We start from the raw sequence: 25,775 nt of genomic DNA on the forward strand, positions 1-25,775 counted from the left end.
TGCCATGAATATTTCTATTTCAAATAAATCTCCCAAATGATAGCTCTTGCTCATAACCATCTATTCTTTTTTTCAGATTTTATATATGACAGTGGAATGCATTACAATTCTTATTGCATATATAGAGTTGTTTTTTTTTAAAAAAAAAGTTTTAGTTGTATGTGGACACAATACCTTTATTTATTTATTTATTTACTTACTTACTTACTTATTTATTTATATGCAGTGCTGAGCATCAAACCCAGTGCTCCTATGTGCTAGGCAAGCTCTCTACTACTAAGCCACAATCCCAACCCATAATCATTTATCTTAACAATAACTACGTTATTAGAATCTTGTTCTGCAAAGAGAACACACCTAAGAGTACTTAACTGGAACCATAAAATCTTACTACCTCATGGAGATTTGTAATTATGTTCTGTTGCTGGTGTCTTCCACTGTTAAGCTGCCATAGAGTCAGTATTTCTGAACTACTTAAGGTGTAGGCAAAGTAAGCCAAAGGGATTTTTTGCCCTAGGTCACATAACCAATAAGCAGTATAACCAAGACAAATGCAAAAGTTTTTAAGTGTTTACTCATCATGTGGCAACAGAAAAAACAATGGCAGTTAATATGCCTGCTGTGGTTTGAATATGAATAATGTCCCCCAAAGGTCAAGCCAAGCCTCCCCGGGTGGTGCCATTGGGAGGTGGTGGAGCACTTAGGAGTGGGACATAGTCCTTGAGTCATTGGGCTGTGCTCCTGAAAGGGATTATGGGACCTCACCCTTTCTCTCTCTGTTCCTGTTTCATGATGTGAACAGTTTGTTTCTATACATTCTCCCACCAAACTAATGGAGTTGCCCAATCTTGAAACTTGAGTTTTTAAAACCATGTGACCAACAAAACCTCTCATAAGTAGCCTGTGTCAAGCATTTCATTATAGGGACACAAAATTGACTAATGCAATTTCACTTTTTTTTTTCTATAAAAGGAAATTTATTTGCATTCTCCCTGCCTTCCATCAGTCAAACTTTGGTTTCTTTTAAACCCTATACATGAATTGGGTTTAATTCACATGTATATAAATGACATTAATTCACATGAATATCAAAATGAAATAAATGTCCCTTCTTCTTCTTCATCTCCTCCTCCTCCTCCTCCTCCTCCTCCTCCTCCTCCTCCTCCTCCTCCTTCTCCTTCTTCTTGAAACAGGTCTCTCTCTCTGTTGCTCAGCTTGGCCTCCAGCTGTTAGATTCAGTGTTCCTCCCACCTCTTCCTCTTAAGAAGCTGTGATCACACCCATATTTTTCTGTGTTTAATTATTGAATCCAAAGATAGGCAGGAAAGAAGTGGCCTGTTCATTTTGGGACCAACTCAACTTTCAGGCTAAATTTATTATTCATTTATAACTTTAGAAACAAGCCTGGGAGGACATTTAAAGGGAGGTCGCTGTTCTGCATTCTGTGAAGAACATCCCTGGGCAATAAAACTGCTCATTTCCATCCCCACTTGGTACAGGATTTTCTGAAACAGCTAGAGGGATAATTTCATACACAATTCTGTTTAGGCACTATCCAATAATGGAGGCTGAAGCCTTTTTTGCTTTTTTTTTGTGTGTGTGGTTCTCAGAAAATGTTGCCCATTTACCACATTCATGCTCTGCATTAAGCATAGGTTTATAGGCTCTGCCAGGCAGAGAAAAAATGTCAAGAAAAACACATGGTTCCTTGTAAAAACAGATGTCTGCAATTTTTATCTTAATGAAAAGAAATTGTTTTATGCTCATTTACTCATTAAGGAAGTTGAACCATTTATATTAGAGGGTACAAATACATATAAATGTATCAAGGCTAAAAAAGCAAAAAAAAAAAAATCAGCTGAAACATCAGATGTGTAAAAGAAGGACACAGAAGGCAATCTGAAGTTCTTGAGAGTTCCACAACTTCTTGAGTTTTTTCTGTTCACAGCCTGAGAAAACCACCTTTTCCTTCAGAGACTCAGCCTTTTTTTTTTTCAAATTCAACACTCCTGTGTGTGTCATTACCGGGCCCATTTATTTGAGTACTATAATTTGTTTAGAACTTATGGAAGGTTCCCAGAATCTCTAAAAGACCAGAATTAGTCAGGCTGGGAAATTAGGTAACTAGGAACCCAAGTCTTATCAAGTGGACTGGTTGTTCATCTTATGATGCCACTGAACACACACGATATTGGGGACTAGATGCCAGATCTGCTGCTGGGAGATATCACCCCTGGGGACATTCCTGACCAACAGGAAGAATCCACATGGGTCTAGTTTCTCATGTACCCGCTCCAAAAAAAATGATGCCAGGGTCTCACACGTGCAAGGTAAGTGCTCTACCGCTGAGCCATAACCCAGCCCATATATCCTCAGCCATTTTTACTTTTTATTCTGAAACAGTGCGTCACTAAGTTGTTCAGCTCACCTCAAACTTGCAATCCTCCTACCTCAGTCTCCCAAAGAGCTAGGATTCTGTGAAGAACCTGTGCCATGGCACATGGCCACAATGATGTCTTAAAGGTGTGTCTTGTTAAGAAAGGCTGACCATGTCTGTGCCTTAACTGCAGTGGAAGTTTGGAGACAGAATTTTGGCTTCAACTTGGAGAAGCAAAATTTATTATGTGGGAAATTCTGCAAACATAGGAAGATTATTTAAAAGATGCTAGGAGGACATTAGAATAAATTAGAAATTAGAAAAAAATATATATATATATATGTTAAGGTTTCATTGCTAAATAGTTTCCAAAAAGTTGAGAACATTACTCTTGTATAAATATACAATGAGCATGTCAAAGATTTTATTCAACTTATTAATTAATAAGGAATCAGTGAGAGATTGAAACTGGCTTAAATAAGAATTTTAGTGATTTACATTCTCAGTAAAATCTACTAGACAAAATTGTTTGCATTGCTATAAACAGGAATCATGTGCCTAGTTGCAGTGTTTTACAATTTAATTCTACCCTATTGGAGTTGAATAGAATCAAACGACTCCCCCAAGTGTGCACTGGACAACTCCCAGTACTCCACTAAAAGGATACCTAATAATCTGGTATGCCTATTTCTAAGTACTGAATAACTTTTTAAAAATATCTTTATTTATTTTTATGTGGTGCTGAGGATCGAACCCAGGGTCTCACGCATACATGGCGGGCGCTCTACCACTGAGCCCTAGCCCCAGCCCCTACTTTTTCTTAACATAATGTTAAGTGGAAAAAAAAAAAAAGAAAAAAGTATGTGTAATATGGTATTATTCATTTAAGAAAGGAGGAATATATATATATATATATATATATATATATATATACATTTTTTAAGTGGAAGGAAGAATTTTAAATGGTTATCAAAGGAGAAAGGGAAAAGTGAAGAGAGGATGGAAATACAGGCAAGACTTCTTTGAAAATACCTTATTTTGCTGATTTTTATTAAGGTCTAAATAAATGTTTCACATAATTATAAAATAAAGTTACTACTTGGCACGGTGATGCATGCCTGTAATCCCAGCGGCTAGGGAGCCTAAAGCAGGAGGATCACAAGTTCGAGACCAGCCTCAGCAATTTATCAAGGCTCTAAGCAACTCAGGGGGACCTGTCTTAAAATAAAACAATAAAAAAGCCTGGGGATGTAGCTCAGTTGTTGAGCGCCCCTGGAACCAAAAAATTAAAAATAAAATAATAAAATAAAGCTACAAACATGTAAAAGAATCCCTAAAAATCAGAAATAAAAAAGAAACAAATAAACCTGTGTATAGAGGTGTGGCATAAATGTACAATAAACTATTCTGAGTGACTTTAAAGCATAATTATTGGCTTACATCCTTAATAGGATATGGCCTAAGTGAGGTTAAATATGTCTCCATTAGAATCTGAAAATTGTTCTCAGTAATAATCTTATTGGTGGCAGGTTTGTTGTTATTCTGAAATATAGCATAAATTGGGTGTTTTGTTGGTATTTTAGAAAACTGAAATTTTTACCACGTTTCAAAAGAGAGATAGCTGGGTGTGATGGCTCACATCTGTAAGCCAATCAATTTGAGAGATGGAGGCAGGAAGATCATAAATTCCAAACCAGTTTCAGCAATTTAGCAAGGCCCTGTGTGACTTAGTGAGAACCTGTCTCAAAATAAAAAATAAAATGGGCTGGGAATGTAGCTCAGTGGCTAGCTGCCCTGGATTCAATCCCCAGTTCTCAAACAAAGAAAGAGGGGAGAGGGAGAGAGAGAGAAAGGAAGAAAAGAAATTGTTGTCATCTATTTTAGATCTGATAACAATATTGTGATTAAATTTAATAGTCTTGGGCTGGGGATGTGGCTCAAGCGGTAGCGCGCTCGCCTGGCATGCGTGTGGCCTGGGTTCGATCCTCAGCACCACATACAAACGAAGATGTTGTGTACGCTGAATACTAAAAAATAAATATTAAAATTCTCTTTCTCTCTCCCTCCCTCTCTCTCTCTCACTCTCTCTTTTAAAAAAAATAAAATAAAATAAAGTTAATAGTCTTTATCTTTTAGAGGCTCTGGGATATAGCTCAGTTATAGAGCACATACCTATCATGTTTGAGATTCTTATAAAAGAAAGTCAACCTTTAGAGATACATTCAAGAACATTCACATATGAAATGATATGGTGTCTAGGATTTATTTCAAAATAATCTGAATAAATAAATGAGAGTATAAATAAATAAAAATATAAAAAGTGAGAGTATAAATAAAGATTGGTCATTTATTTATAATTATTGAAATAAAATAATGGTTTCATTGAGGTTCATTATGCTATTATCTCTACTTTTACATATGCTTACATTTTTCCATAATAAAATGTCTTTAAAAGAAAAATCTAGATGGCCACAAACATGAAAATGTCTACTACAAATGAGAAGATCCAACATTGTGTTGTTTGTTGAGGAGCAGACTGAACGAATCGTGGCAGCAGGGTAGCCTGGACACTCAAATCTCACCCATCTGGTTCCTTATGGATTGTTTGCCTCAAGGCTGAACCCTCAGCCCCACTCAAGGGTGCAATGGAAACCCACATCTGGCCCCGCCCGGTCTGCATGAAGGCAGAAGGTGACACCCTTAGCAACTGAAAGCCAACAAGGCAGCCTGCAGACCCAGAGACCTAGATTTTGGCTATAAAAACTGTCCTGCCTGGCCCCCCTGTCTTACTCTTGCTCTCTGTTGCTTTGCCCTCCCGCCCTCTCTCATGCTCTGTCTCACCCTCTCTCTCACTTTCCCTCTCTCTCTCTTGCACTTTGCTCCTCCCTCTCTCTCTCTCTCTCTCTCTCTCTCTCTCTCTCTCTCTCTCTCTCTCTCTCTCTCTCTCTCTCTCGTTCTTCTCTTTCCCACGTTCTTTGTCTTTTCTCCTCTTTCTCACTGCTGCAGTAAAGATCTCTGTCACTCCGAGTGTTGTGGTCACTTTCCTTTCAGTAATTATGTTCAGACTCCCCAAACATGTAACTTGACAGAATTTTCCAGGGAAATTGATAACTGACTCAAAATTTCATGAGGAAGAGTTGACATAAACAAAATTAAAGGGTAAATTTGTACTGCTTTTCTTACTTTACTGAGTTTGTTTTATTGATCTCTTCTATTTGGGAGCTCTTCTTGATGGCTTTCTGTCCCACTCTGTCCCTAAGACAATAGGGAGCAGGCTAGAGGTAGTTGATCTTACAATATTTTAAATGAAACTGAAATCAAAGTTTACTTCCTCATTGTGGATACCTCATGTGACAAGTTCCAATTTCTTTTTAAAGTCAGTTAACTAAAGTCTCCTTGCTACTCTGAAATCTCGGAAGCGATCACATCAATTCAGGAATTCTTTCTATGGGAACACCTGCTGATTCTATCACGTATGTAGTCTGTTCTTCCCCCCCCCCCATTTGGTCTTTGAACACTCCCATTTATGATTTTAGCTTGCTCTACCTGCCAGATTTTAAATCTTTGGTTTCAGGAAGTAGACTAAAAAAACATGTTTCTCAGTCTCTGGTCTTTCTGATTTAAAAAGAATCTATTTTTGAAAAGTTAATATTTGCTTGAACATCTAAGCTTGAGGCTAAACCCTAGCTTTCTCTGGGATATATTTGAAGGTTCATGTGTTTAAAATTTCAACTGTTTTGAATTAAAAAAGAAATGAGAAAGAAAGTGGAATCCAGATGGAGGCAATTAGTCACTGAACTTCTGTTGAAGTTCTTTGAATTAAATATAGTAATGGTGTTTTAAAGAGTACATAATTACTTTCTTTGAAATATATATTTGATTGTTGAAAAAGTTAAAAAAGGAAAATGCCCGGAGGATTTGAAACCAATAGTTGGCAGTTACCTTTTAACTATCTCCAAAGGTTTGGGGCATTTTGTTTATTTATTTATTTATTTAGCTACTGGGGATTGGACCTAGGGGTGCTCAATCACTGAGCCACATTCTCAGCCTTTTTGGGGGGAGGGGATTGAACTCAGGTGCACTTGGCCACTGAGCCACATTCTCAGCCCTATTTTGTGTTTTATTTAGAGATAGGGTCTCACTGAGTTGCTTAGTGCCTCGCTATTGCTGAGGCTGGCTTTGAACTCTCCATCTTCCTGCATCAGTCTCACAAACTGCTGGGATTACAGGCGTGCACCACCGCACCCAGCCACGCCTAGCCTTTTTTAATATTTTCTTTCGAGACAGGGTCTCATTAAGTTGCTGAGGTTGGCTTTGAACTCACAATCCTCCTGCCTGACCACTGCTCCTGACTTATTTTTTAATTAAATGCATTTTTAACTGTTACATAAAAACATACAGTTTTGGGCTGGGTTTGTGGCTCAGCAGTAGAGAGATCGCCTAGCATGGGCAGAACCCCGGTTCGATCCTCAGTACCACATAAAAATAAAGGCATTGTGTTGTGTCCATCTACTCCTAAAAAATAAATTTTAAAAAAATTATAAAAAAACCAAACCATACAATTTGTACATATTAATGGGGTATCATCTGAATTTTTGATACATATACACATTGGATTGTGGATATTTAAAGAGAAGTTAAGATGAGCTCAGGTATTCAAAAATTCAGAAGATAATTGATTTTTTGGAAGGGTTTCCCCCACCCCGATTTCTGGTACTGGGAATCAAACCAGGGCCTTGCACATGCTAGGCAGCTAGGCAGGCACTCCACCACTGAGCTACACACAGAACCCTCAGCCTCTTCTTTTTGTTTTATTTAGGTTTGATTTGGTTCTTTTGTTTTGGGTTCAGGGAATTGAACCCAGCGGTGCTTAAAAGAGCCTCATCCTCAGCCCTTTATATTTTATTTAGACAGGGTCTTGCTGAATTGCTTAGGGCCTCACGGGACTTTGTCATCCTTCTGCCTCAGCCTCCCAAGCTGCTGGGATTACAGGTGTGTGCCATCACACCCAGCCCTTATCCTCCTCTTTAGCATGATTTTCTGTTTTGGAAAGTAAGAGGAAATTTTCCCTTAGAAAATTAGATTAGATGTATTGGCAAATCCTAAAAAGTCCCTTCTTTTTAACCTCTAAGTGTGTTTGGTTTACCAGATACTGAGGAATTTCTGAAAATCATTTCTTAAAGTGCTACTAAGTATTGGAAATAATATTTTAGACATAATTCTACACATATTCCTCCTGACCGTGTACTTCAGGAAGTTGCCTGTAGAATTCTGATTTTCAGGAGTGTGTTCCTTTGGTATACTCTGCATTGCTACTTTCTGTTTTGAAAATACATGGTCACAACATATGTAGCTAACAGTGAAGCTTCCCTTAAACAGAATGAAGTGGCTGCTTTATGTGTCCTTGGTGTGCTTCTCTGCAATGGCACAGCTGCAAAAAGACCCTGCCCTGGATCACCACTGGCAGCTCTGGAAGAAAACCTATGGCAAACAATACAGACAAAAGGTAGATGGGGTTCTTACTGGAGCAAAATGCTTCCTTTTGAAATTATGTTCTTTACAAACTGTGTTTTCCACAAATATTATGCAATTACTTCTTGCCTGATGCTCTTTTGGGTAGTATATAGCAGGAGACAAAATGAACTTCCAGTTACTATGGAGTTTATGTTATAGTGGGAGAGATGAGAAATAAGTAAATAAATAAGCAGATGTATGGTATGCTAGATGGTGAGAAGTGTAATAGAGAAAAATAAAGCAAGGCATGAGGGATTGGTACGGCCCTGGGTGGTGGCTGCACTGAGGGGTCTGTGTGTGTTAGGATGGTGAGGGAAGTCCTCATAAATAATGTGATATTTGAGCAGAGAATTGATAGAAGTCAGGGAGCAAGCAAAATAGATAATGTAGTAAAGGTTTCAAGTTAATGGAAAATGAATGCAAAACTCTAAGGAAGGAGCACATTTGGTAGTTTGAGGAACAAAAAGTCGTAAAAACTGCAATTACCCCATTTCTGGAACTTAGAATTGCTAATAACTGTTGTTTCCTAACTCTCACTTCCCACTTTGTACTTTTTGTTTATATTTCAAAGTATACTTGTTGATTGTTTGTAAAATTTTAGCTGCGTTGTTTAGAATAACTAAGACCTATAACTATGTAACATTTCTAAGTTAGGATAATGTTTATTTGATGTATTGTTTTGTATAAAAATGATATTCTTAGTAAGTCATGCATTCTAAGTTCTCTCTTTTTTAAAATAATATTTTGTCTTTTAGTAGTAGTTGGACACAATACCTTTATTTTATTTATTTTTAGGTGGTGCTGAGGAATGAACCCAAGGCCTCACACGTGCTAGGCAAGTGCTCTACCTCTGAGCCACAGCCCAAGCCCTCTGAGTTCTCTTTTTATTTATTCATTTATGAAAAGGAACTCCTGTGCAGGGAGATCTGTGAAGGAGACCCACAAAGGACAGACACAGACACACAGGGAAGCTGCAGATAGACAGAAGGATGGTAAACAAAAGGGTGTCTACTCCTCTCTGCTGTCATTTTTAATAACCAAAAAAATGACTATACTGTGACCGGTATTCCTTTAACCCTGAGTGCTAGCTGGTTGAGAAGGTCCAGGTTAATGCAAACACAGACTCTCTCCTTCAAAGGATGTCACTATGGAAACCAGGTAGTGTACCAGCGGAGTTTTCTTACTAGCTCAGAGGGAGGAGTGGGACACCCCAGGTCTGGGAAGCGGGGTAAACCTGTGAAGGACAGTGCTGTGGCAGCCAGGTGTCCTGTGCCTTTGCAAGGAGCTTCCCAGTCACCAGGTTTTACCTAGCAGCCAGGCATCTGTGACTCTGCACAGAAACTTCCTAGTCACCAAGCATGTAACAGGGACAAAGTTTGTAGATCCCAATCCCAAACACAGAATTTCTACAGCTCCCCTCTTTTGTTTTTTAAGGCTTTTTGGATGAATAATGTCAGTTTCCTTCTTAATGCTGGTAGGGGCAAAAAAAAAATAGCAAAGGCATTAATAACATCAAGTGCAGCTTAACAATTCCAATAGCAATAGACATCCTCCTATGAATAATTATTTGACCCAGGTGAAATTGGGCAGCCATACAGTTAGCCAATCCTACAAGTCTAAACCTCCATCATCTTGTCGGACCTTATTAACAATGTCCCTAAGGTGGTCTAGCTCCTTTGAAATGGAATTAACTGTTATCACTCAAATTAAAGCAACACATATTATTATACTCCTGACATCCTTTGTTATATAACAACAACAGATAATAAATAGCAGCCTGATTGTCAAGAATGGCTTGACAGTGCTGTTTTTGTTCTCATTAAGCATATTAATGGCCAGAGAAGTAGGATTAATACTTTTTACCACAGCACAGGCCAGCTTCATAGTGGTTTTATAAGTCCCGACAGTTAGTCCAGGGATACCCACTAAGGAAAATGCCAAAGCATCAAATTTTGCCTTAGAGAGAAGATGTACGGAATCATCACAGTTCTCATCAAGGGGAATACAACTTTTATGAATATGTTGTGCAGGATGGTGGCCCATGAAATCCTTCGAGGATGGTGAGAACACAGTTAATTTGTTGAGACAACAATGAGTACCATGCAACATTCTTGCAGGTATATAACAATTTTAGCCAAGCAAACCCAGATATTATAATTGGTTCTAGAAGTCCAGAAGTCTGACTGTACTAAATTTTCCACAGCTGGGGTACAATAGCAGAAAAACATTATCATAAGGATCAAAACATTTACAGAGTTTTGTGTGAGTTTAGCAAACAAAGCAGTAACTAAGTTTTTCAGAGTACATTTTAACCCCCTTTGAGCTAACAGCTGTTGAGCTGAGGCAGTTAATGATTTTATATCCCCCCAAGTCAGTGGAAGTCTAGCAGCTTGGGATTCTCTTTTGTGTTCTGTATCTGTCCTCCTTTAATGTTTCTTCTCTATCGAGGAGAATAATCATTGTCCTCTTGTTTGGTGGGACTCTCCTCATCCAGGATCAAACGAAACTTGGGAATCGGGTTGTGAAGTTCCTGCTGTCCATTCACAATCAATAGATCTTATACATGGAGCTGGAGTCTGAGCAGGACCTGTTGGTGTAAGCACAGCAGTCTATCCTTTTCCCCATGTGATCAGAGGCACAGGTCTTGTCATCCTGGGTCTGGAACCCTATATTTTACATAAATTTTTAGTAATGGCTGTTTGGGAATAAAATGTCTATCCAAAGCAGACAACTAATTGTGAGTGTTAACTTTGCATTGCATATTGAGCATATTAACTGTAAATAAAATAATATTTAAAGCATTATTAATATGAGAGAGGCTAGATTACCCGTTTTTTGTTTTAGTTTTAAAAGGCAAGTTTTAAGATTACAATGTGCTCATTTAACCAAAGTTTGTCCAGTAGGATTATGAGGAATTTTATGATTTAAAATTATATTACATTGATTACAAAATTGTGCAAAAGCAAAAGATGTATATGCAGGGACATTATCCATCTTTAAATGAATAGGCTTGCCCAGGGTGGCAAAACAAAGAATAAATGAGAAATAAATACAAGCAGATACCTAGCTCAAATAAACCCAGAATGGGGATTAATACAAACACGAAGAAAGGAGTAAGAGTAAGAATGAAAAGGAGGAAAATGAGTAACATCCATTTGCCAAAGTGCATTAGAATGGAGGCTCTGTGGGGCTGGGGATGTGGCTCAAGCGGTAGCGCGCTCGCCTGGCATACGTGCGGCCCTGGTTCCATCCTCAGCACCACATACCAACAAAGATGTTGTGTCCGCCGAGAACTAAGAAATAAATATTAAAAATTCTTTCTCTCTCCTCTCTCACTCTCTCTTAAAAAAAAAAAACTTAAAAAAAAAAGAATGGAGGCTCTGTGGATTCATAATTTTTTACATAGGGGCCCGTAAGAGTACACAGTCAGAACAATTGTTAACTATAGCATGAGCCTGTTGAGAAGAGATGGAAAACATTTTTATTAGTGATCGAACATTTTGATGAAAAAAAAAAATCCATGGGATCTCACAGCACCTGAAAACAAAGGATAAAGGGATTTTATAGCTTCATCTGGGTGAGCGTCACTCTCCATCAAAGGTCTAGAAATCTTGGTGTGGCTGTGTACATAAGCAAGGAAGATGGGAGACATACGATGCTGTAAGAGTTTAAAGGGTTTTAGAGACAGTAAATTGGAATCCAAATGAGGGCATAACACAGCCATGGAAATATGAGGCACAAGCTTAGCTATACATTGAGAATTTGTAATAACATTTAAAATAGTAGAAAACAATTTTAACATCAGGATAATGGTAGCTAACTCAGCTCACTGTGGAGAAATTTGAGGTAGGGTATAATAGTCAGCCCATTCTCCATTAATAAAAACAGACCTTACTCCTCTTTGTTTACTTCCATCTGTATACACCATTATTTCATCTATAAGTGGAACAGCAGAAATTAAGGAAAAGGGATATAATTAAGGAACCTGATATAACAGAGAGAATTGTCCATTAGGAAGCATGTGAAAATCAATAGGTGCTAAAAAATCTGTTAATATAACTTGATAATAGTATGAACTGTAAATATTAGAGATATATAAAGTTTTTTTTCATAAGCAAGGTATAAAACATGAATGTCCATGCCTGTTAAGGATAAAATTTTAGTATAATCATCACCAATTAATTGAGCATACATATCAGTAAAAGACAAAATATTGGGGTTGGGGTTGTGGCTCAGTGGTAGAGCTCTCATCTAGCACACATGAGGCCCTGGGTGCAATACTCGGCAACACATAAAAATAAAATAAAGGTTATTATGTCCACCTACAACTAAAACAAATATTAAAACAACAACAACAAAAAAAGACAAGGGCTGTGGTTGTGGCTCAGTGGTAGCATGCTCGCTTAGCATGCATGAGGCACTGGGTTTGATCCTCAGCGCCACATAAATGTAAAATAAAGATATTGTATCCACCTACAACTAAAAAAAAAAAAAGATAAAATATTACAGATAAAATATTTTCAGACAAAATATCTGAAAAATGAGAAAAAATATAACCATTTTATTATATATAATTTCTTATTAAGAATAGCAAATACTCCTGCAAAAGCATAAGGCTTTCCAACAAGAACTATCAATGATAATGGCACATTAGATAGAGGAAGTCAATCCACCATCACTGTCGATAACTTTTCATTAATTCTCTGTATAGCCTGTTATAAAGAAGGAGTCAAATAAAGGAAGGAGGCAGCATCCTGTTTCTTTAACAACTGGAAACAAAAGGAGAGATCAGCTTGGCACCAACTATAATTTTTAATTTATTTATTTAAGAAATCATACTTATGAAGACTAATCCCATTTGTGTTAAATTTAATTTACTCATTTTAATTGAAATGTAAAAATACAAGAAAAGCATGATTAATCGTATTAATCATCCTTTTTCTGTTGAAGAAGTTTTTGAAGTAATGGATATTACATTATATCTCAGATATTTTTTAGAAATTAAGACTTTATTATTTGGCCACCTAGAAAAACCCATGAGCCATAACCTTAAAGACATCTATATATTTATTTAATTATTTGATTTGAATTAAGTTATCTGGATCCATTTAATTCTTTAAATTTAATAGATGAGTACTCATTTGTCTAAGTGTCAATTCAATACCAAGTATATAATATATAGAAATAAGACAGGCCTGTGTAATTGGAAATGTCAGGTATAAAATCCAATAACCATGATGGACATTGAAATCAATGGTTTCATATAGCTCGAATTTTTGTCCCTGATGGTTATCAGACTCATTCCCAACATAACCATGTTTATATCTTCCTAAGATTTATTAAAAGAAATCCTTTGAATGTATTTAAGAGTTAACACCAGAGAAATTGGCCTTTGCCTAAAGACAGAATGTAAAAACTTTTATAGTTAGATAAAACAAGACTAATCAGAAAAACCCCATCAGCTTGCATAGAATATTTAAAAACTTACATTGTAGTGTATCAACTTTTTTTAATCAGGTCAGAGCATCCCTTTAACTCAGACAAGAATCAGTTGGAAGCCTGTGAAATTCTTAAAAAAAAAAAACAACAACTTTTTTTTTTGAAAAAAGAAAACTTGCACATTTGAAATTTTTCTGCTTTTTTAAAAATTTTTATTATTGGTTGTTCAAAACATTACATAGTTCTTGACATATCATATTTCATACATTTGATTCAAGTGGGTTATGAACTCCCATTTTTACCCCGTATACAGATTGCAGTTTTTCTGCTTTTTAAAAATTTTTTTTTATTTCTTTATGTGCTGCAGCATTAGGGAGGGGGAGTAGCTAGCTAAGAACGCTGGCTAAAAACATAGTCAGCCAAACATCGTGGATTTAAAAAAAACACTTTTTTTTTCTTCTTTTGTATAAAACAGTTTTTTACAATCCTATTAAATCATATAGGGGCTGTAATTCACATTTAAATACAAGGCTAGGAAAGTTAGAAATCCAGCAGAAGTTAAAAAGTAAGGAAAATTGTTGAAACCATTCTTTCTTTTATAAGATTATTTCCTTAGAGCATGATGTTGCAATTTATAATTTTTCTCGAGAGTTGTTCTTTTCTTTTTTCTTTTAGTTTTAAACCTTGCAAATATTGTAGTAGTTTCCAAAGATGATTGAACATAAGCAATGATTTGTTGTGGATTGGAAGGAGCAGAGCATGGTAGCCACAGGGAGATTTTGGATACTTGTTTATTGTTGTTTTCTTTTCCCCAAACTTTCGGGGCCCCATGAGGCCATGAATGAATGGACACTTGTTTATTTTTATTTTCTTTTCCCCAAACCAGGGTGGCCTCTTTTTAAAATTCCAACTCGAATATCTACAAATATTCCCCCCCCTTATCATCATTCTCAGAATAACACAGTAAAACAATTATTTATGTAGCATTTACATTTTTTTAATATTTGTTTTTTAGTTGTAGTTGGACACAATACCTTTATTTTATGTTTTTATTTTTATGTGGTACTGAGGGTGGAACCTAGGGCCTCGAACATACTAGGCAAGTGCTCTACCTCTGAGCCACAACCCCAGCTCCTTTCTGAGGCACTATAAGTAATCTAAAGGTGATTTAAACTGGGTGTGGTTGTGGACACCTGTAATCCCAGCAGCTCAGGAGGCTGAGGCAGGAGGACTGCAAGTTTGAGGCCAACCTCAGCAATTTAGTGAGGCTCTGAGCAATTTAGCGAGACACTGTCTAAAAATCAAAAATATAAAGGACTGGGGATGTAGCCCAGTGGTAAAGTGCCTGGGCTCAATCCTAGACACCAAAAAGAAAGGATGAAAGAAGGAAGGAAGAAAAGATGAAAGGAAGGGAAAGAGGAAGGAAACAACAAAAAACATGTTCCCAATGAGAGGGGGTTGCAAAGACTTGCTGCCTAAAATCAGGTTCTGCCCTGGGGCTTACCCTTCTCAATAAAATGAGGCAGAACAGGTGTTGTTGACTGATTACTAGACCTAAGGCTTATTCTGGCTTTGGTTGTCAGTTATTCTAGGAAGTACATTGTATATTATATTTTATTCTATGTAAATGAATCTCCTGGAGGACAAGTAAACCAACAGTCAGCTTAATCAATTCACTCTGGATGAAATTAAAATAATAGAACAGTGGTAGGGTACTAGCCTAACATGCACGAAGCCCTGGGTTCAATCCCTAGCACTACCAACAAAAACAAAAACAGAAATTTAAATAATAGAACCAAAACTCTATGACTATAAGCAAAAGAAAAAAACAACCACACAATGGAACATTAAATCATTAACTAAAAGAGAAGTCGTAGAAATGGAAAATAAAAGTTATTTCAATGAAAATTCAATCAAAGAAATAAACTCCAGAATGGAAACAGTTGGATAGAGTCAATAATCTGAAAGACAGGGCCTGGGGCTGGGCCTCGAGTGGTAGTGCGCTTGCCTAGCAGGCGTGAAACACTGGGTTTGATTCTCAGCACCGCATTTAAAAAATAAAATATGGATGTTGTGTCTACCTAAAACCAAAAAATAAATATTTTAAAAAATAATAATCTGAAAGACAATACTGAGGCATTCACCCAGAAACAGCTCACAGAAATAAAAAGAAAATTCTATGAAAATTCAAGGAAGAGAGATGAAAGAGATTTTGAGGCTCCAAAATACATTTGAGAGTTGATTTTGAAGACAAGAACTAAATAGAATGTTGGAGAAAAAAAATATATGAAAAGATATTGGTTGAAGATTTCCAGATATGATAAAAAGTCCCAAGTCATCCAATCAAGAATACCCAGCAGAAGGTAAATAAAGAAGCCCACAACCAGACCCAGGAGAAAGAAAAATCACAAAAACTACCAGAGTTAACAACAGAGGTTATAAAAATACATTAAAGAGAAATGAAAATATATAGAAATTTAAACAAAAAAAAAAATAGAGGTTGGGGCTGGGACTGTACCTCGGTGGTATAGTGCTTGCCTAGCACATGTGAGGCACTAGGTTCATCCTCAGCACCACATAAAAATAATTAAATAAAATAAATACATTGTGTCCATCTACCAAAAAAAAAAAAAAAAAACCCCACAAAAACAAAAATCAGAGGTGTGATTATTACAATGAGCTTTTATTTGCAACAATAGGTACCAGAAGACATTGAAGACATATCTTCAAATAGCTGGAGATTAGTAGCTGGGAATTTATAATCAGCTGAATTTATTTTCAAGAATGAGAGTAAACAAATATTTATAAAGATATATAAAGATTAAGAGATGGGCTGGGTTTGTGGCTCAGTGGTAGAGTGCTTGCCTAGCATGTGTGAGGCACTGGTTCAATTCTCAGCACTGCATATAAATAAATAAAATAAAGGTCCACTGAAAGGATGATTCCAGTTAAGATATTTGCCACTTAGGATAAAAACATCTTATAAAAGATACTTTTCAGGCTGAGGTTGTGGCTCAGTGGTAGAGCACTTGCCTCGCATGTACGAGGCCCTGGGTTCAATTCTCAGCACCACATTAAAAAAAAAAAATAAGTAAGTAAAACAAAGATATTTTGACAATCTACAACTAAAAAAAAAATTTAAAAAATAAGTAAATAAAAAATAAAAGAAACTTTTCAATAAACAACAGTTTCCAGAAAGAAACTTTTTAGCATGTTAAGGAGAAATTCATAATGTATACCACAAGATAATATTAATAATCATCAAAGCAATTAAAAGCAAAAATTATGATTAATAAGTAATTTTAGCAGTTATATTGAATATATTCATTCATTTTTCTGCTCCTAGACATATCCATATTTAGTATAATGACTTGTAAAATGCTATTTTCCTTATTGAACAGTTATTTGTCCAGGATGCAGTATAATTGTGTTCTCTTTCCTTGTATTTTAGAATGAAGAGGCAGCACGGCGTCTCATATGGGAAAAGAATCTCAAGTTTGTTACGCTTCACAATCTGGAGCATTCAATGGGAATGCATTCATATGATCTAGGCATGAACCACTTGGGAGACATGGTAAGTAAATTACAAATAACCCTACTTTCATGTCCAGGTAAGCAGAATTTCTATCTCTCCAAAAGCGATTTGAAGGTAAACAGCCACAAAGGTGAGTGTAGCCAGGGCTGCAGGTGCAGTTCAGTGGGAGAGCTCTTGCCCAGCATTCATGAGTCCTTGCTTCAATCCCTAACCCTGCAAGAAAAAAAAAAAAAAAAAGGCAAGAGAATATAGCCACATGCATTCCAAGTGTGAAAACAGTAGAATTTACTGTAACCATGTCCTTGTTTAAAGGAATTTTAAACTCACAGTCTTCAATGGATTTTTTTTAAGAATTTAACCTTTATTTTTTATTTATTTGTACTTCATGTGATCCTGAGGATGGAACCCAGTGCCTCACACATGCTAGGCAAGCGCTCTATCCTAGCTCCACTATGTTTTGTTTTTTTTTTTAATGGATTCTAGAAAGCATTTTCTAAAGATTTTTCAGTCTTTTATACTAACTTAACATATTTATGAAAGTCTAAATTGGCTAATATGATCCCTTGCTTTCTTTTTACATTTTTTTTAATATTTATTTTTTAGTTTTCGGCGGACACAACATCTTTGTTTGTATGGGGTGCTGAGGCTTGAACCCGGGCCGCACGCATGCCAAGCGAGCACGCTACCGCTTGAACCACATCCCCGGGCCCCCTGATCCCTTGCTTTCTTAGTGGAGCATGTGAGAACTTAGTGTTATGAGTAATCTCTTGTTAGGCTTTTATTTTTTAGATTTTGTAGCGCTGTGGACTAAACCCAGGGCCCTGTGCATACTAAGCAGACACTCGACTACTGAGCCACCTCCATAGCCCTCCCTTAGTTTATTTTTTTCTTTTCTTTTCTTTCTTTCTTTTCTTTTTTTTTTTTTTTTTGTACCAGGGATTGAACTCAGGGGAATTCAACCACTGAGGCACATCCCCAGCCTTCTTTTGTATTTTTTATTTAGAGACAGGGTCTCACTGAGTTGCTTAGTGCCTTGTGTGTGCTGAGGCTGGCTGTGAACTTGCGATCCTCCTGTCTCAGCCTGCCCAGCGTCTAGGATGACAGTCGCTGTCATTTTGCACCCAGCTCTCCACTAGTTTTTATCTCCTTTTTTACCCTAGGAAACTACCATTTGGGTCAGAATTAAGAATCGCAATACTTTTTGGAAGGAATCCCCCTTGTAGACCAAATTCCAACTTAACTGCAGGAATTTCCTTTGTAATGCTTTCTCACAAGGAAAACCAAATTTGGCCTGCTTTTTAGACAGCATTTTTATAAAATTATGTCTTAGTTTGAACCAAACATCTGACTCCGTGTAACTTCTAGTTTTTACCATTTTCTTTCTCTTCTTCCCAATGCAAGTGCTTAGCTAACTGGGATGCTAATGTAAAGTGCAAGACCAAAAACCCAGATAATCCACTCTACTAGCCAACAGTACCTAAGTTGGTCACTACCATTATGATCTTTCTCAGTTTGAGAATATATTCACATCTACAGTTTATAGGGCATTAAAGAGAAGAATTAAGTAAAGGAGGACATTTTTTTGCTTTGTAGACCAGTGAAGAAGTGGTGTCTTTAATGAGTTCCCTGAAGATTCCCAGTAAATGGCACAGAAATGACACTTACAAGTCAAACCCTAATAAGAAATTGCCAGAGTCTTTCGACTGGAGAGAGAAGGGGTGTGTTACTGAAGTCAAATCCCAGGTGAGTGTTACCATCCCAGCCTCTGCCCCTCAAGAGAGCTCTCTCTTTCTGTCTAGCTGCACAATCTGGCAGTGACTCTCTTATGTTTCTTTCCAATTGTTTCTGTACTTGTTTCTCCAACTAAATTTTAAGCCCCCGAAGGCAAGGGTCACTTACTGTACTCTATTTGTTGTCCCCACAGCTCTTCGAACACAGTGGTAATACAGCTACCTTAGACAAAAACTATGAACTATGTCATTAGATTTATCAAACAAACTTTTAGTGCTCATGACATTCATTGATTGCACTAGACCCACCATCAAGCCATTTGCTTGAGAGTCACCAGGAGTGTGAGAAAACCCTGACCAAGAAGTTTCACTCTCCATCTAACTTCTGAATTTCAGGGTTGAAGGTGAGGAAAGAACCAGAGTTAGACTGACCTACAGATTGTACAGTCAAGTTAATTCAAAGCTAGGTTTGCATTGTTAAAATAAGAAATCTGTGTTTTGTTAAATGGATGTTCCTATGTTGTATTTTCCATGAGTTTTTTTTTTTTTAAACCTACAAAAATCCTAAGTTAGTCATAGGTAACTACGGGTAGAACACATGTCACCTTAGAAGTTAGGGTAACGGAGAAGAAACAGCATTCTAAGTAGCTGCCTGAGCTTATGACAAATGAAGAAAGTAAAAGGTACTACTCGTATTCTTTCCTACTCATATATTTTTCTTTCAACTAGTTTTGGGTTTCTTACTCAAATTTCTCTAAAAACAAAAGTTTGGGAAAACCCAAAGACCTACATTTTTAGGTATTAACTCTGAGTATGAGCTCCTTTCCCTGGGTGCTTGCATTTTAATGACCAAATTTTCTTTAACCCAAAGCAATTTCAATCTGTTCTATTGCATAAACATCAAGGAGGGAGGGGAGGAGAAAAGAGAGAGGGAAAGAGGAGAGGGAGAGAGAGAGAGAGAGAGAGAGAGAGAGAGAGAGAGAGAGAGAGAGAGAGAGAGAACACAAGCAATTGTGATGGAACTCTGTATCCTCTATACCTTCTGTTAACTAAAGCAGATTTGTGGTTTTCTGTTTGTTTATACCTCCCTAAAAAATAGCTTCTGAAAACACTTCTAAGGATAATAATGTAAAATGTTTACCTAGTATTAAAGGTCTTGCTTTCAGGCATTATTTGGCAGGAGGGAGGGTACCTTAAGGCAAAAAAATCATTAAGTCACTCAAAATCACTTAACTGGGCTGGGCTTATAGCTCAGTGGTATAGAGCCCTTTCCTAGGATGGGTGAGGCTGTGGTTCGATCCTCAGCACCACATTAAAAAAAAAAAAAACAAATAAATAAAATAATGGTTAAATTTTTTAAAAAAATCACTTTATTGTGGACATCTAACCCCCTTCTTCATAGGTGAAGACAGGTGAGATCTAGCATATGCTCAGTGAATATTAATTCTTAATATATTTGATTATGCCCATTATGTTCTTAGCTCAGCCATTTGTAAGTCTCCATCAAGGTTGGATCTTATCTAGAGGACAATCAAATGTTTTGCTTTCATTCCCATTGTCTAAGAGAGAAGGAAAGTAAAGTAGGGGATCCCTTCTTGGGAACTATTGACAGAGCTAACCTAACTTGGAGTTGCCCAATTTTTGTTATGGAAGCCATCTATCAGGAGCCGCTCTGGAAATACTCGCCCTGAAGTCCTGAGAGAGAGATACTGAACAGTGCCCTGCAACAACTTGGGCTTTACCTCCCCTGGGATGATGAGGCGTGGCTCCAGAGTAGGTGTCACCCGGTGGGGATGAGTTACACTCACCTGCTCCTTTGTAATCCTACCCCTTTGCCCTTTTGGGGATAGGGCACCTCCCCTTGTGTGTCCCTATATAAGAAGAAAGAATTCCAGTAGCTCTCTCTTTTCCATGGACCCCTAAGGTCGGAGAGCTGTCCCGGATTTTGAAAAGGCACTTCTGTGTGTTTGCGTGCTTTCTTCACCGTTTTCTTAAGTTGTTGGAATAGTCAGATCTGTGAACCCAGCACAGGTTGCCAGCTAGGATAGATGGCAATAGCCACCCTTACTGTCTATTAATGTGGTGTGTCATTGTCTCTGTTGTAGGGTTCCTGTGGTGCTTGCTGGGCTTTCAGTGCTGTGGGAGCCCTAGAAGCACAAGTGAAGATGAAAACAGGAAATCTGGTCTCTCTCAGTGCCCAGAATCTGGTGGATTGTTCAACTGAAAAATATGAGAATAAAGGCTGCAATGGTGGCTTCATGACGGAGGCTTTCCAATACATCATTGATAACAACGGCATTGAATCAGAAGCTTCCTATCCCTACAAGGCCATGGTGTGTCACAGGAAAACTCTGGTTGCTGCCCCATGACCTCATATTATCTGTGTACTGACTACACCACCAAGCCAACTGATGGAGAGCAGTGTGGGTGTAAAAGAAAGAGAACTCCAATCGGGAACCCTCCAGTTCTCAAGACTTCTCTTTCTTATGCAATAACCTTTTTTTGTTTCTTTAAAGAGGCACTGGGAATCAAACCCAGGACCTTGTACTATATCCCCATCCTTTATGCAGTAGCCTTTTTAATTTATTAGTTGCACAATGTTTATTAAACAAACAAGTAGCATTCATACTTAAACACAGACTTTAAGCATACCATCCTTAAAATTCTTTGTGTATCTGCCTAATATTAAACTTTCTTGTTCTGTAGCCTACCATATTCAACCTTATTCTCTCAAACCATAACCAGATAATTCTTCTACCTACTAAGAAACTCAATAATGTTCTGTTTTTCTTGCAAGTTTGTTACATATATTGTTAAATAAGTCATTGTGCATATTGCAGAAAATTTTAAAAAGAATAATATCACTTAAAAACCTCCCTATCTTAACTACTATTATTTTGGTTTATTTCTCTCAAGCTCTTTTCCTGTGAAGCACCTAAAATATAGTTGCATGTACCACAACCATGAATTCATAATCTCCATTTTCCTACTTAAAATATACTGTTTTCCATATTATATGATCTTCTAAACCATCATTTTAACTGCAAATCATTTTGCATGTATTATATCATCAAAAAGACTTTAAGGTTTCAATCTAAAGTTTATGATATAGTATTACCACTACAATACACCTCAGAGTATGAGGAGACATTGCCTGGCAAGTTTTGCATGTATGAAGATGTTCACAATTTAAAACCATAGAATAATTCTATATTACCTCTGTCATAGGTGAAATCTGGAACCATTAGGACTCAGATAATTTTAATTTTCTTTCTTTAAAAATTAGAGGGTGTCTTAGACACTTGAAAAGGTTAAAGTGAGGGGCTGGGGATGTGGCTCAAGTGCTTGCCTAGCATGTGTGAGGCACTGAGTTCGATTCTCTGCATCACATAAAACTAAAATAAAGATATTGTGTCCACCAAAAAATAAATAAATAATTTTTTTTAAAAAAAGGTTAAATTGAGCAAAGAAAACATATTTCACAGGACATAGGTGGATTACTGTAATTCTAGCAACTTGGGAGTCTGAGGCAGGAAGATCTCAAGTTCAAGGCCAGCCTCGGCAATTTAGCAAGGTCTTAAGCAACTTAGCCAGATCCTGTCTCAAAATTAAAAAACAAAAAGTGCTAGGAACATAACTCTGCAGTACAGTTCCCTGGGTTCAGTGCTACAAATTGCGGGGGTGCGGGGGAGAAAGAAAGGCAAAGAAAATATTTGAAAACCAGACTTAGAATATTAGTGATTTATAAAGAAAGTCAAAATATACTATTTATCTGAATTATCCTTTTTTTTTTTTTTCCGGCAGGATGGAAAGTGCCAATATGACTCAAAAAATCGTGCGGCCACGTGTTCAAGGTACACGCAACTTCCCTATGGTGATGAAGATGTCCTGAAAGAAGCTGTGGCCAATAAAGGACCTGTATCTGTTGCGATAGATGCAAGTCATCCTTCTTTCTTCCTCTACAAAAGTGGTAAAAACAGATATTTTATCCTCTTGTTTTGTGCTGCCCTGTACTATAAGATTATTCTTCCCTATCTCTCCCCCTCTGAGTGTTTAGATAGCTTAAACAAAATCTTCATTTCATATAACCTTTTTGTATCTATTTCTAATATTCTTATTAAAACTTATTAACACTATAAGGTACTGTAGTAAATCATTTAGATATATTATTTTATTTAAATCTTCAAAATAACTCAAACTTACGGATGAAAAAAATCACTCAGGAGGGGTTAATTTGCTTAAAGTCACATAACTTGAAAGTGATTGGACTAGGACTAAAAATTATGCAACAAATTCAGCAAAGTTGCAGGAAACAAAGTCAACATACAAAAATCAGTTGCTCTTTTATGTATCAAATAGCCAATTATCTGAACTAGAAATCAAGAAAGCAATCCCATTTACAGTAATTACCAAAAAAAAAAAAAACCCTATGAATAAGTTTAGTTTAAGAGGGGAAAGATCTCTATAATGAAAATAAAACTGATGAAATAAATGGAAGAGAACACACACACACACACACACACACACACACACGAAGGCTATCCTGTGTTCCCAGTTCACTGGAGAAGTCAATATAGCTAAAATGTTCATACTACCCAAAGTGAGCTACAGATTTAATGCAATTTCTATCAAAATACAAAGCCATTTTTCAATAACTAGAAAAAAAATCCTAAAATTTGTATGGAACCATGAAATACTCAGAATAGCCAAAGCTGTCTTAAGCAAAAAGAACAAAGCAGGAGGCATTATACAACCTGGCTTCAAAATAAACTACAAAAGTATAATAAACAAAACAGCATGATAATGGCTTAAAAACAGACACATCGACCACTGGAACAGAATAGAGATCCTATAGTAAACCCACACATCCACAGTCAACCGGTTCTTGACAAAGGTGCTAAGAACAGAGAAAAGACAGTCTTCTCAATAATGGTGTTGGGAACCTGGATATATATGCAGAGGATATCCTATGAAATGAGACCCCTACCTCTAATGGGTTACAAAAATCAACTTAAAATGAACTAAAGACTTAAGCATCTTGAGACCTGAAACTACTAGAAGAAAGCATAGGAAGAATGCCTGTGGACACTGGAATTGGCCCATAGTTTTTGGACAAGACTTCACAAGCACAAGGGGAAAAAAAAGCAAAAGTAGACAAGTAGGGTTTCATCAAACTAAAAAGTTTCTGCTCAGCAAAGCTGAGTGAAATCAACAGAGTGGAAAGATGACCTACAAAATGTGAAAAAATATATGAAAACTTTAAACTGATATGGGGTTAATATTCAGAATATGTAAGGAACTTAAACAACTCAATAGTAAATAAACTACCTGATTTTAAAATGGGCAATCCAAGCTGGGCCCAGGGGTGCATTCCCATCACCCCAGCTATTTGGGAGGCTGAGGATTGCTTGAACCTACAAGTTTAAAACCAAGCTAGACAAAGGAATATCTCAAAGGAATGGGAGGTTGAGGGTTGGAACAACAGATCTAAATAGACAAATAGCCAACCAGTATGTGAAAAAAAAAAAAAAGTTCAACATCACTAATCCTCAAGGAAATGCAAATCAAAACTGCATGAAATACCTCCTTGCTCCTGTAAGAAAGGTTATTACCAAAAAGACAAAATATAACAAGTGCTGATGAAGATATGGAGAAATGGAAATCCTGTACACTCTTTGGTGGGAATATAAATTAATACAGTTGTTGGGTATGGTGGCACAAGTCTGTAATCCCAGTGGCTCAGGAGGCTGAGGGCAGGAGAATCCAACCAACCTCAGCAATTCAGGGATGCCCTAAGCAACTCAGGAAGGCACTGTCTCTAAATAAAATATTTAAAAAGGACTGGGATATGGCTCAGTGGTTAAGTGCCCCTGGGTTCAATACTTGGTACTGAAAAAAAATTAATACAGTCATTATTGAAAACAGTATAGAGGTTCCTTAAAATCAAAACTGCCATATAACATATGATCCAGCAATACCATTACTGGATATATATTCAAAGGAAATGAGATCAGTATGTTGAAGAGATATCGGCACTCCCATGTTTATTGCAGCACTATTCACAATAGACAAGAAATGGAAACAACCTAGGTGTCTATCAACTGATGAATGGATTAAGAAAATGTGTTGTACATATATACAACATGGAATGCTATTCAGCCATAAAAAAGAATGAAATCTGGACATTTACAACAACATGAATGGAACTGAAGATCATTATGCTAAGTGAAATAAATCACACACAGAAAGTCAGGTACCACTTGACCCCACTCATGTTGAATATAAAAAAGTTGATCTCATATCAGTTGAGAATAGAATGGTGGTTATCAGGGACTAGAAAGAGCAGGAAGTGAGAGGGATGGTGACAAGTTGATCCAAGGGTACTATGTTATAGTTAAAAGGAATGTGCTATTGCACATAAGTAACACATTAAGATAATGATAATATTTATTTGATTATTATTACAAATGCTCATGTTTCTCATTCTGGGATTTTTCATAAGTACAATATTCAAATAAACAAGTGATTATCTCAAAAAAAGATAATGATGATGTTTAAAAAAAGGTGATGATAATGTAGTGTATATTTCAAAAACATAGAAGAAAAGAATTGGAATGTTTTCACCATAAAGAAATGATAAATGGGGCTGGGGTTGTGGCTCAGTGGTAGAGAGATAGCCTAGCACATATGAGGCCCTGGGTTTGATCCTCAGCACCACATAAAAATAAATAAATAAATAAATAAATAAATAAAATGAAAGTATGGTGTCCAACTACAACTAAAAAATAAATATTTTTTAAAAACTTCTTAAAAAAGAAAAAAAGAAATGATAAATGTTTGAGGAGACAGACATGTTAACTATCACATGTTTGCCCATAAATATGTACTATTTTGTTTTATGTATCAGTTAAAAAGAAATCTAAATTTTAAAAAATAAAGGATTTCAGGGCTGAGGTTGTGGTTCAGTGGTAAAGCGCTCGCCTATCATGCGTGAAGCCCTGGGTTTCATCCTCAGCACCACATAAAAATGAATAAGTAAAATAAAGGTATTATGTCCAACTACAACTAAAAAATAAATAAATATTTTTTAAAAAATAAAGGACTTCAACAACAACAACAAGTACTCAACTTCATTCCTAAGCCTGTGCGTTTAACCCCTGTAGAGACTTTGCAGTGTAGG

At 36.7% G+C, this 25,775-nt stretch overlaps 1 protein-coding gene across 1 annotated transcript in view; it reads left to right on the forward strand.

Moving 5' to 3' along the window:
* Positions 1 to 5,694: 5,694 nt before the first annotated feature.
* Positions 5,695 to 25,775, forward strand: part of Ctss (cathepsin S) — a 28,279-nt gene continuing 8,198 nt past the window's right edge. The window contains exons 1-6 of the mRNA XM_005331176.4: positions 5,695 to 5,850; positions 7,757 to 7,883; positions 16,782 to 16,904; positions 18,459 to 18,608; positions 20,701 to 20,928; positions 22,400 to 22,565. Coding sequence (XP_005331233.1) covers positions 5,825 to 5,850; positions 7,757 to 7,883; positions 16,782 to 16,904; positions 18,459 to 18,608; positions 20,701 to 20,928; positions 22,400 to 22,565 — 820 coding nt within the window. The 5' untranslated portion in view covers positions 5,695 to 5,824. The remainder of the gene's footprint in view (positions 5,851 to 7,756; positions 7,884 to 16,781; positions 16,905 to 18,458; positions 18,609 to 20,700; positions 20,929 to 22,399; positions 22,566 to 25,775) is intronic.

The sequence above is a fragment of the Ictidomys tridecemlineatus genome, chromosome 11 (genome assembly GCF_052094955.1).
Source record: "Ictidomys tridecemlineatus isolate mIctTri1 chromosome 11, mIctTri1.hap1, whole genome shotgun sequence".
Classification (NCBI taxonomy): domain Eukaryota; kingdom Metazoa; phylum Chordata; class Mammalia; order Rodentia; family Sciuridae; genus Ictidomys; species Ictidomys tridecemlineatus.